General features: G+C 47.2%; 1 protein-coding gene across 2 annotated transcripts in view; it reads left to right on the top strand.

Moving 5' to 3' along the window:
- Positions 1-12,588, top strand: part of MCOLN2 (mucolipin TRP cation channel 2) — a 72,984-nt gene that overhangs the window by 48,732 nt on the left and 11,664 nt on the right. For both annotated transcript variants that reach the window (XM_075557763.1, XM_075557756.1), the window contains 4 exons: positions 3,489-3,601; positions 5,006-5,155; positions 10,137-10,238; positions 10,336-10,458. In XM_075557763.1, coding sequence (XP_075413878.1) covers positions 3,489-3,601; positions 5,006-5,155; positions 10,137-10,238; positions 10,336-10,458 — 488 coding nt within the window. The remainder of the gene's footprint in view (positions 1-3,488; positions 3,602-5,005; positions 5,156-10,136; positions 10,239-10,335; positions 10,459-12,588) is intronic.

Genomic DNA, 12,588 nt, shown 5'->3' with positions numbered 1-12,588 from the left:
CCAGCCCAGTAGGGTTTAGTTCTTGAACATCTGGCTTGGTTACGTGAAGGTGCTTTGTGTTCAAAGACAGCGAGACACATAGGGGATGTGGTTTGGAATAGTCATTATGAAGATCAAAGTGACTGACGGAGTTAGTCAGCCAGTCCTGTCAGAGCTCTGTGTCTCCCCACAAGGCTTGCAGGGTCAGAGTCAGAGCGGACTCTGGGGAGGGGCCCACTCTGAAGAGAGGAACTCTGGCTCCCTCCTGTGGTTCGTTGGTAGAAACACAGGCCTCACGGGACTCAGTCTTCCATAAGCACCTCTCAGAGTTGCAGCATAAGAAACCTGAGTCCGTCCTAGGCAAATGCAGAGGTAAACGGTTATGCTGTGAAAGCCCCCAGAATCCGAAGTTCAGGAACCAACTTAGGAAAAGGGGTCCCCACTCCCATGAAGCCATGAGGTGGATGAATGGATTCGCCTGGCTTTGGGGGGAATTGAGAGAAGGGAAGGGGGAAGCTGGGCCAGGGAAGCGTCTGGTGATGAGCTATTTGTACAAAGTCTGATGTCCATGCACAGCCACGTGCTTCACCCTAGACAACTTTCCTTGCCGCGACGCATGCCTCTCAAGGTGAAGGATGAGGGTGTCCATTTCCAACACAGACTACATATTTCCTTGGTGATTCCCGTTACCCAGGTCCGGGAGTGTCACTAATCTGCACTTTAACTTAGAGAAACTTGGGCCTCAGGCCTCAGGCAGGCCTGGGCGGGTAGGACTCTCCTCTGATGAGCGTTTAGGCAGGTGTGATCGGGAAAAGGAGCTTGGGTGCCCATAGGTGTGCTTGGAAGCCTGGGTTCTAGCACAGAGATGAGCTAGCGGTGTTTGTGCAGTTCTAGGGCCCGGGCAGGACTGGATGGTGCGCAGGAATTCTCTAACAAGATTAGCAGGGAGACTAGTCTTTGACAAACCCAGTTTGAGAAATGCTCTGTTAGGTTTAAACAGAGTAAGAAAGCAATTCCAGTGTTCATCAAAATACTTGTTTTGGGCCACCAAAGTCATCCCCTCAATAAGTAAAAGAAGAATAATTCTGTTGTGGATTCTCTGTTCGACCTTCAGTTTTTCCATCAAAATTCACGGAAGACTCATTAACAGCCCTGGATATGCAGATGGCCCAGCCTTGCTTGCTGAAAGCTGAAAGGACTTAGAGCGTTTACTGAAGATCAGAGACTTCTATATGGATTACACCTCAACAGAGCACAATGGGACCCACAAGCAGCAACAGGGGAAATGGAGTGGAAGTTGAGGTTGCCAGAGTTCTCATTCGACGTGGACCCATAGCCACGGCCACAGAAGCAGCAGAAGGAATGTCAAACAACACATTGCCTTGGGCCACCCTGCTGCAGAAGTCCTCTTTGACGTAGAAGATAAGGGACACCTCGCCCAAGGCCTGGTGTTTTTGTCTCAGATGCGTAGACAGTGCCTGGGGTAGCCTGAAGAAGAATCGATGGCTTTGAAGAATAAGCTGGTCTGTCTTGAGAGGAATGCTGTCGAAATACTCCGTAGATGCGGGGATGACGAGACTCCATCTCAAGTTCTTTGGGCAAGTTATCAAGAGGGACCGATCCCTGGAAAAGAAGTAGTAGGTCAGCGAGGAAGAGGAAGATGGATTGACATGGTGGCTTCAGGAGTGGTCCCAGCCATAGGAATGGTGGTGAGGACAGAGTGGACCCGGATTCGGTTGTCCATCGGTCCGTGTGCAGTGGAATTCATCCAGACTCACAGACCCCAGTATAAACAGTCCTACAGAGAATTCCTTCCACTTATAGGTTGGAATGAAAGGTGCCTGACGCTGGCCTTGCCTTTCATATGGTCTCCATTCTGTTCTGGATTCTATGTTCGTTGGGACCGTCTAGGAACACCCCTTATTCCCTCGACCCCTTTCAGTGAAGTACTTCCTGCTCCCTCCCATCCATACAAGGAGAGAGAAAGAAAGGATTCAGCCCTTTTCTCCCCTGCTCCTACCCGCCCCCAGTTAGCAACATGCGCAGTGCGGCTCTCTACTCGGCAGATGGCATCTCGGAGTCACGGTGCTTGATGGGATATGGCTAGGGGTAAATGTAAGAGTGCAGACCCAGTGCCTCAGTCATCGCTTGTTGGGCTGTGTTGGCAAGTTCGGCAGTTTGAAAGGACAGCCACTCCTGGAGAGAGAGACGGGGCTTTCTGCTTTCACAAAGAGTTACAGCCTCAGAAACGCAGTCTAATTCTCCCTGTCCTGTAAAGTCTCTTTGAGCTGGTATCTACTCGATGGCAGCTAGTGTCATTTCTTTAATTTAAATATAAGTGTAGGTGCTAGCCCTGCTTTAAAAAAAGTCATTTTATTGGGGGCTCGTACAATTCTTATCACAATCCATACATCCATTGTGTCAAGAACATGTGTACATTCGTTGCCATCATCATTCTCAAAACATTTGCTTTCTACTTGAGCCCTTAATATCTGCTGCTCATTTTCCCCTCCCTCCCGACTCCCCCCACCCTGTGAACTCTTCATCATTCATAAATTATTATTATTTTGTCATATATTACACTGTCGGACATCTCCCCCACCTTCTTTTCTGCTGTCTACCCCCCAGGGAGGAGGCCATCTGTAGAGTCTTATAATCAGTTCCCCCTTTCTACCCCACATTCTCTCCACCCTCCAGGCATCGCCACTCTCACCTCTGGTCCTGATAGAGTCATCTGTCCTGGATTCCCTGTGTTTCCAGTTGCTATCTGTACCTATGTACATCCTCTGGTCTAGCTGGATTTGTAAGGTAGAATTGGGATCATGATAGTGGGGGGGGGAGGAAGCATTTAAGAACTAGAGGAAAGTTATATGTTTCATCATTGCTACCCTGCACCCTGACTGGTTCATCTCCTCCCCACAACCCCTCAGCATGAGGGATCATAGCTCACGTGGTAGGGATCATCTCCCGACTACTGTGCGTTCCTCAACCCAAATCTGACGGTCACTCGCTCCTCGTGACACCCATTCCAAGGAGTCATTTCCTCCAGCTGCCGGGACAGCTTCCTGGAAGGGCACTCTGCTGGGCAAGGGCACCGTGAGGGCTGGCGACACCGAAACCAGGATTTGGAGTGATCTAAACAGTTCCCTCTCACGAACGGCAGGCACCATGTCTGTGCCTTTCATGGGAAAGAAGCTTCCAGTACTTCAGCACGCCGAATGCCGGCAGAAGGGCGCCCCTCTGTTGACTTTCTTCTTCAGTGAATTGTTGTTTCCGAAGGAGTCACCGGCTTTTAAATGTATGACTCTTCTCCCAGGCACTGTTTTCACCCGAGTAAGGGACTTCTCCCGGGAGCAGCCCGATGCACGGGCTGCTGCTCTCTGCCGCCTTTGCTTTAGCCACAGCCCAGGCCCGTACCCCCTGAAGTGCTTTCCAGAGGGCCGCCTTGATTTGGAGAGGATTCCTGCGGAAGGTGTGTTTAGCATGTGCATTCTGTTCTTGTTCCTCAGCTCAGAAGAACACGCAGTACGTGCTGGTGTTCGACGCATTTGTCATTCTGATCTGCTTGGCCTCTCTCGTTCTGTGCACCAGATCCATCATTCTCGCTTTGCGCTTACGCAAGGTAAGTGCCCGTGTGCACCATCGGCTCCTCCTCTTTTTCCCTCTGCTGCCCTTAGTTGGCCCAGGTAGTGGGCCATTTCCTGGAACCCCTAAGTGAGGTCCCTTTGACTGATATACCGCTCCCTCCCCCCCATGAGGCTTTAATTCACCTGAGGTGTAGGAAGTAACCCCCCCACCCCATGTCAGGCGGGATTAGATAATTACCCTGCCTAAAACGGCACTAATAAGCCCAGGTGCACAGCAGCGAAGCCTCCAGGGTTTGAAGGTTTCTAGAATAAGCGAGACCCTCTAATTTCAGGAGTCGTCTTATGAACAAAGTGATAGCATGTGTGGGTTTCATCTTTTGTCTTCAAATTGGGTTCATTTTGACAGAGAGAGATGGAAAATGGGTTATAATGAAGCATAGAAGACTTTATTTGGCTTTTTTTATAAAAGAGTTTTAAAGTTCTCAGAGTTTAATTTTACCTTTTTACCCTTAGGACTTTGTGAGCATACTCTTAACTCCCCACAGATCTTATTCTGGAGTTTGGGGGGGGGGGGGGGTGGTGTGTGTGTGTGTGTGTGTGTGTGTGTGTGTGTGTGTGTGTGTGTGTGTGTAGAATATATGCATCCTGGAATTTGAGTTTGAATATCATTTGAGGAGCTGTGAAATTGTCAGCATTCTAATTTCCGTAAACTTGGCCATTGGAACACACTTTGTAAATGCCCCCCTTCTTGTCACATCTCCCCTAGTCCTTCATGTTCTGAATCCGAGATTTAGAGTCCTGCCATGGCCCCAGCTGCAAGGTCAGCAGATCAAAACCAGCAGCCGCTCTCAACCACCAGATGGGACTTTCTACTCCCAGAAAGAGTTCGTTTCAGAAACTCACAGGAGCAGTTGCTCCTGTTCTAGGGGGTGGCTATGAGTTGCCATCAACTTGAGGGCAGTGAGTTTGGTTTTCGGCCACAGTGAGGGGTCAGCATGGGGCCAGGGTTAGGAGCTTATACTCTGGGGACAGAATGCCTGGGTTTGAGTTCTGACTTTTCTGCCTCAATTCCCTCCTCTGGAAGACAGGGCTGATAGTGTCTACTCCATAGGGCTGCTGCCAGGCAGACCGAGCGAAGTGTTTGCAATGATCTGCGTTAGCCATTCTGACAAGAGTCAGTGGGAGGGAGAAGGAGAAAGGCGAGGAGTGAGTGGGAGTCTATTTAACGTCCTCCATGCTTGCTAGGACAGATGTCAGGGAAAGTGGGCTATGGTCCCTACCACGTGAGCTACGATCCCTACCACGTGAGCTATGATCCCTACCATGTGAGGATGTCGCATGGGAGGAGGGAGGGTCCTATCCCTTTATTGCTCTGTGCTTGTCTTCTCCCTGAGGGCCGGGTGGTTTGTGAGAAATGCCTTTTCACATGTTTGCCACAGAGATTTCGGCATTTCTTCCTGGAGAAGTACCAGCGACGGGTGTGTGATGCTGACCAGTGGGAGTTCATCAATTGGTGGTATGTCCTCGTGATTATCAGTGACCTCATGACCATCATTGGCTCCATCTTAAAAATGGAAATCAAAGCAAAAGTAAGTGGGTTATTCTGGATAGACTAGAGAAACAAATCCGTAGACACTTACGTGTGTAAGAAAGAGCTTTATATACAAGAGAAATTGACTATTGAGAAAACATCCCAGTCTACCTCAGATCAAGTCTAAGTTCAATATTAGCCCTTATTTCCAATACCATTCTATAAAGTTCTCTTCAGACTCATGCAACACATGAAATGATGCTGAATGCAGGAAGATCACAGGGCAGTGGGTGGGAAGTCTTGTGGATCCATTGGCAGTGGAAGCATCTCAGCGCTGGTGTGGATCTCCACGTGGCTTCTCCAGCTCGGCACTAGTGTAGCTCCACGTGGCTTCTCAGCTGTAATGTCTCTCAAGGAGTCTGCCCGCGCCCTGGCCCCAACAAGCCACTCATCTCCTTAGCGCCTCCAAAGGAGGTCATCCAGGTACAACCTGATTGACAGGCTAAAATCTACCCCTTCACTCTTTTTTTCACCCCATTCACTCCTAAACCTCTTAAAGTGACAACAGAATATGTAACTACCACAGCCCTGCTGAAAGCTTTGATTCTTTACCAGAATTCGCCGTCATGAATAATGCCTGGCCTGTGCAGCACAGCAATACGTGAGGGAGTTGCAAACTGTGTCACGTGAGCATTCGTTGTGTACAAAATACAACATGTTCTCCTGGATCACATCAGGCATTTTGAGATGCAAAATCCTTTTGCAGAGCAGTGTGGTCAGCGCTTTGTCTTTTCTCACCCCCCCCCCCCACACACGGGAAGCCGCCTCTGACTGCCCTCCTGCGCATGGCGCGCTCATGAAGAGCCCTGTCCCTGTTAGCCAGTGCAGCCAGCATAACGCACAGACCACAGGGGCGCTGGGTGTGGTTGTTAGGTGCCATCCTGTCGCCTCCGGCTCCCAGCGACCCTGTACCCAGCAGAACACAACACTGCGCCGCAGCCACTGTGTTGTCTCCCTCGTTGAGGGCCTGCATCTCTTTCGCTGCCCCTACGACACCAGGCACGATGTCCTTCTCCAGGGACTGGTCTTTGCTGACAGTGTGTCCGAAGTACATGTCTCGCCATCTTCACTTCTAAGGAGCATTCTTACACTGCTTCCAAGAGAGTTTAGTTTGTTCTTTTTATTTCTTGTTTGAGATGAACTTGTTTGTCACTAAAGACTCCAAATCCATTTTCTATTTTATTTTTCTTCTTCTTTTTATAAGCCACTCAAACCACTATTTAGGTTTGAGGGGATATATAATCTGGAGGTACTTTTTTTTAAACAGAAATATACTATCTTTATTTACACAGTCCATCTCAAGCAATGAAATCAATAACAATAACCTGTTAAACCCTCCAGTTATGAGGTTCTGTTTCTCACTCCCCCCCTCCACCTACTCCACCATCTTCCCCACCCCTCCCATAACCTGTCTTATTGCACAGTTCAAATACATTTGTTTTTCTTTGGTCTTCTTTATTCAAAGTCCAATTTTCACAAGCATATGAAGTGATTGAACATAACACAGCTGAGGTCAGGCATATCTTGGTTCTCAAGTAACATTTTTGCGTTTCCTTCCTTTAAAGAGGTCTGTGCAGCAGATTTACCTAATGCATTACATCATTTGAGCTCTTGACTGCTGGGTCCCTGAGCACTGATTGTGGACCCCACAAGATGAAACCCTTGACAACAAATCCTTCCTCATGATGTTACCTACCCATTGGTCCACTTGCGAGGATTTTCCCTCTTTTTTAATTAGTTGGGATTTAATACACATATCACTCCATATTTTAATCACATCAAGTAGGATTGTATACTTGCTACTACTATCAGTTTCTAACCATTCTTTTACTGCATGGACTTCTTGGCATCCTCTCCCTTTTACCCCACCCCACCATTGTACCCCACTCCCTCTGGACCCCTTATTCTATTTGCTGTTCATCAATCCTGGGTATCATATACCGAAAACCAGAAAAGCCTATAACACAGCCTCATGAGTGCTACCTCCATTGACATAACACCTCAGAAATACACTCTACTATGAATGAACAAAAACCAAACAGAATAATACAAACCCCAAATACAGAAAATTTTGGAAACCAGATCAGGTCCAGCCTGCCCCATAGCAGGGGTCTACTGACAAAGTTGTAACTGTTCCGGTCAGATGTATGCCTTTGATCTTCTGTGCTCCTCTCCCCCATGCGCTCTGGTTAGTGACCACTTTCCCCCATCCCTCGATTTTAGATAGGGGGAGTTCTGTGGAGGCTGATTTCCTATGTCATTCCATAAATGAATCTTGGGTTCACACTGTCATCCACTGTGTACTACACACTGAGGTCTCACAATTTAGACTCTGATACTGATCCCTCCTTTGATTTCGGATTATGTGGATTATAATCCTTTGGTGACTGATGATGGTGTGCTTCTTCCATGTGGACTTAGTTGACTTCTCACTTGGATGGCTGCTTGTTTGGAGACAAACCTTTAAGACCTGTGTTAGACCAGGTTGACTAGAAAAATAAATCCAGAAACACTCATAGATGTCTTGAGAGAGAGCTTCATATTAAAGAACAATTGTATATCGAGTAAACATCCCAGCCCAGTCCAGATCAAGTCCATAGGTGTGATATTAGCCCTTAAGTCCGATACTAGTCCATGGATGTCTCTTCAGACTCACACAGTGGAATGCAGGGAGACCACAGGTTGAAAAGTCTTAGGTAAAAACCTTATGGTGGTGGAAGCATCATAGGCTGGTGCAGGTGTCTGCTGCATGGCTCGCTCAGGTTCATCATGGCTCTACATGGCTTGCCCACGGGAAGGTGAAGCAGGTCTCAGCAAGTCGCTGTGTAGCTTCTCAACAGGAAGAGGAAGGCACCGAGAGAAGAAGTTCCCAGAATCCTCATGAGAAGGCCATGCCCACAAGGAGGCATCATCAGGCTGTGTCCTGATCGAAAGGCTAGACTCCACCCCTTCACTCTTAATACCCTCAAGTTGACACAAGATTATGTAACTATCGCAAGACCCCAAATACTATTTCAGCTGATCGCTGAGCATCATCTAGATTCTTCAGGGATTTTTATTTACATTGAGTTGTAATCCATACTGAAGGCTGTAATCTTTTTTTGTGCATAACTTGAAATTATATTTTAAAAAATATTTGAAACTTAAATGTTTCTAGAATTTAACTACCATCTACAGTTCCCTTTAACCCAGACACATTTGAATCTTAAAATGGTAAGAAAATTCCAGTAGAAAGGATGAAGCAATAATTCCACTGACAGCCAATCAAGCTACTTTGGTAAATAATCATGCTATGGCCTGGAAGCACCCAACCACAACATTCTACTCGCTTTCTTCAAGTATATTTATGAAGTTTAAGTTTTCAAAAACCAAAGTAATTGATTCAATGATACTCAGTTCTAACATGCAGCACTGGTATTTAATCCATAATTTTAGTCTTCATAATAAGCGTACAGTTTATTTTCATTCCTAGGAAGTTTCCACAAGAAGTTTATAATAATAATAGAGGTAAATAAATACCTTGTTACAGGTGCTCAAATAGCACGACAGTACATCTTTGACAAAATTTTTACAATATTCCAACTTTCAGTATGAAACAGCTTAAAAAGCCCTGGACCAAAAAAACGTTTAATGGTATCACTTAAGCAAATGACGTCTCATAGGCACACAGCTGTAATCATTTAAAGACTTTGAAGAACAGAAAGTTAGTTTCTCACAAATCAAATCTCCTTCGAGTCCGTCGTGGGTAGCCCTGGGCGCTCCTTGCTTCACTTGCTTATCGGTGACTCTCACCTGGTGTCTGCGTCCCCATGTGTCTGTTTATTCCAGTTTTGCAATGACTCAGCTGTGATTAGGTTTAGGACCCCTTCTGTCCTGGCGTGGCATATTTAACACAACAAAAGATACCCCATTTCTAAATGAGGTCACATGGATACTTAACAGGAACTCAACACTTATTTGAGGTCAGGAGGCAAGGCATCCATAGTAAGCCCCGGGGACACTTGGCAGCAGCTCCTACGAGTAACGGATGTTTGACAAGATGGGTTATTTTGGCTGCTGCTTTGCATTTTAAAGTTATGGACAAAGCCGATCACTGCGACTAGTGACCAGTCTGTATCTCCAGAGTCCGTGGCAACAGTCTGAGCTTTGGCCTTGCCACATGGACAGGAGGAAACGGGGGCCTCCTGGATGCTCAGTGCTTTCTTTACATTTATTGGTTTTGTCTCCTGACGGTTGGAATCTGACTCCTCCTCTACCCAGCACTGTGCCCTCAGGCAGTGATCCAGTTCCTGTGGTGCCCTTTCAGCCTGTCCTCAGGGGCCTGGCCCTGCCCTGGGGTCACTTTTGTGAGAAACCCTCTGACCAGCTTGGCTTGTGTCTCATTGTATTAGAAGAATGGTACCTTGTTTGCCTCTTCAACTAGACATGATAACATCATGTTTAAGCTTCCCTGCAAAAATAGCTGGTGTTTAATAAGCACCATTATACTGTCTAGGGCCTCAATCGATAGTGGAGGCAATGGGCCTATTCCAGGATATTGTTTTTAAGAAGAAACGGGTTCAACTACTTGAGATATTAAACAGAAATGGGAAACTCCTGGGAGTGAACCCTTTATTTCTCCTTTTCTGAGTATCATTTACGGGAAGGCAGGGTTCATTCTTCCCCAGTCTGTTTGAAGTACAGCTAGTTCTACAGATGCATAAACTAGTGTTTCCCAAAATGGGCAATACTGCCCCCTGGGGGTGACTGAAACAAAACGGGGCTGCAAAAGCAGATTCCTACACCGTATCCTGGATTAGGGCCTATAGTAAAACGTTTTTAATTACCAGGAAGGCACTGAGGAATGTTTTTTAAAGGACCTGGTGGTAGGCCAAATATGTTTTGGAACTTATGCTATAAACAATTATTTCTTTGAATAAAGCTGCATAGGATAGAATATTTTACTCATCTATAAGTAATGTTTTTTTTTCATTCCTTAGAATCTCACAAATTACGACCTCTGCGGCATATTGCTCGGGACGTCCACACTGTTTGTTTGGGTCGGAGTCATCAGATACCTGGGTTATTTCCAAACATACAACGTAAGGCTGTGGGGGTGGGCAGGGCTGCGGGAGTGGGCTGCATTTGGGGGGCTGTGTCATGCACCCCCCAATTCTGATGTATTTTATTTTTTTTCAGGTGCTCATTTTAACCATGCAGGCCTCACTGCCAAAGGTTCTCCGGTTTTGCGCTTGCGCTGGGATGATTTACCTGGGCTACACATTCTGTGGCTGGATTGTCTTGGGACCTTATCATGACAAGGTGGGTAGAAACAATTCTTTGTTCCCACTGCCGCCTCTTCAGTAGAAACGCTCCCCAGGGCTTCTGAGGCGGGGAGTCGCCACAGGAACAAACAGCCTCATCTTTCTCTGCAGAGCAGCTGGTGGGTTTCAGCCATGGACACTTCGTGGTCAGCAGCCCAGAGCTTATCTCACAGGGTCACTAGGGCTCTCAGGATCCTGGAACAGGGGCTTCAGCACTCCCTCCCCTCGTCCCCTGCCCACAGTAGTGATGTCAGTAAGCTCGCGCCTTTGCACTGGTCTCCCTTGCGTTTCAGGATGTTGGAGAGATTTCAGGATATTGAAGCAGGAGTTTCTGGGAACCAGAGAGCACAGGTCATACTTGTTGTTGACAGGAGACATCAGATGAGATATGCTTGGGCATGAGATCATTATAGTAAAGTTGAAACTTAAATGAGGGAATTCATTCTCCTGGTGTAAAGTGTTAGGTGGTTGGGTGTTTTGTACTATCCCTACCCCGCCCCCCACATTCCAAGTTAACTCGAGCAAATAAAGCTGGGCAAAGGCTCTGCTTGGGAGAACTATATTAGATTTCCTGCTGAAGTGATAAGGTGTCTTGTCTCCATCGGTGGTTTTGATTACAGCGTCATCTCTGCGCATTATTAAAGATCGGTATCTGAAATCTAAACAGTCACCTAGCTTCCTGCAGAAGCAGTAGCTCAGGGACTGCACAGTCAAGCTGCGATGTTCTGGTTCAAGAGTGATCTGTTTGATTGGTAATGCAATGACTGCAGGGTCCTTCCAACCGGCAGAACAGCTTGGCCTTATCTTTGACCCCGATCATTGGATTTACCAAAACATAGGGGATCAACTCTGGTTTGAAAATTATTCACGAAGAATAAGCAAGCCACACAGCTCACACTTTCTGTGCTGTCCCACCACAGTCCAGGGCCGGCTCCCTCTCAGTGCTGTGTCTAATAGGCCCCGAGTCACTCCTGTTTCTCCTGCCAGAGGAACTGTGCCGCTAGCAGAGTGACAACCTCCGAGTTGGTGCTACATTGCGATCGTCTTATTGCTTTTCCCATGTCATATCACGGCCTTCTCGCGAGTGAAAACTGTCCTCTGATCTGGGGCACGTACTGTGTTACTGCCTAGGAAAATTCCGTGTTTTTGTATTTGCCTCGTGCTCTGGAAGCGGCTCCACATCGTTGTCACTAGAGGGCAGTGTTGCACCGTGTGGGAAATGCAGAGCTTAAGAAGCTCAGGAACTGGCCTTAAGACCCCGGGGACAGGTGGTGCAGCCTCCTTTGCCCTTTATCTCCCTGACCTCGTCATTTTCCTAGAAAGGAGCTCAGAAAATATTGCCTAAATTTTCCTAAGACAGCTACCATTCTCAAGTGCGGTAGCAAGGCCAGAGCCACGCCCCCTTCCTTCCCTGCTAGGCGTGTACGGTGACAGCAGCTGTAGAGAGCATCCCGGCCTGTACCACCTGCCTGTGTTAAGTACTTTTCTGGGGGATGGAGTTCGAGCCCAGGCCTCTTGCACATGCTTTGGCCAGTCACCTCTTGAGTTTTTCTTGGCGTTGTTACCCAAAATGGGCGCCACTGCCCATGGGCACTTAGTTTGACGGAACCGCACGGTAGTGCATTTTGATCAACTCTAAGGGGAGAGCCATGTAATCAGTCTTTCTCTGAATGGCCCGTCCATCTCCTGGAGGGGGAGGGGGATCCGCCCTGTGCGTCCGAGCACATTCCCTTATGTCCTTTCTGCCCGTTCAAAGGATCCAGATGGTGCTGGGCCGCTCTGGGCTATCACTGTCCACTGAAGATCTCATGAGAGTCAGGCCTGGTCGTTATGTTGTTCTATTAGGCAGAGAAAGGAAATTCTAAAAAATCATTGATAAAATAGGTAGCAATGTATTTTCTTTAACACAACACATCCAAACTATTGCGGAATACAATCAATATAAAATGTTGATTCATTTTGTATTCTTTTCCTACTGTATTAAGTTAGAAACCTGTGTGTTTTACAATGACAGCACACCTCCATTCCAACTAGCCACTTTGCAGGGCTCAAGTGCTCAATAACTCTGCATCGCCCCCTATTGAACATGTCCCTCCAGACTTCTGTCATTTAATACTGCCAGTGTCCC

This window comes from Tenrec ecaudatus, chromosome 1 (assembly GCF_050624435.1).
Source record: "Tenrec ecaudatus isolate mTenEca1 chromosome 1, mTenEca1.hap1, whole genome shotgun sequence".
NCBI classification, from domain to species: Eukaryota; Metazoa; Chordata; class Mammalia; order Afrosoricida; family Tenrecidae; genus Tenrec; species Tenrec ecaudatus.
The sequence above is the reverse complement of the archived record's forward strand: the minus strand, read 5'-3'. Positions and strand labels throughout refer to the sequence as shown.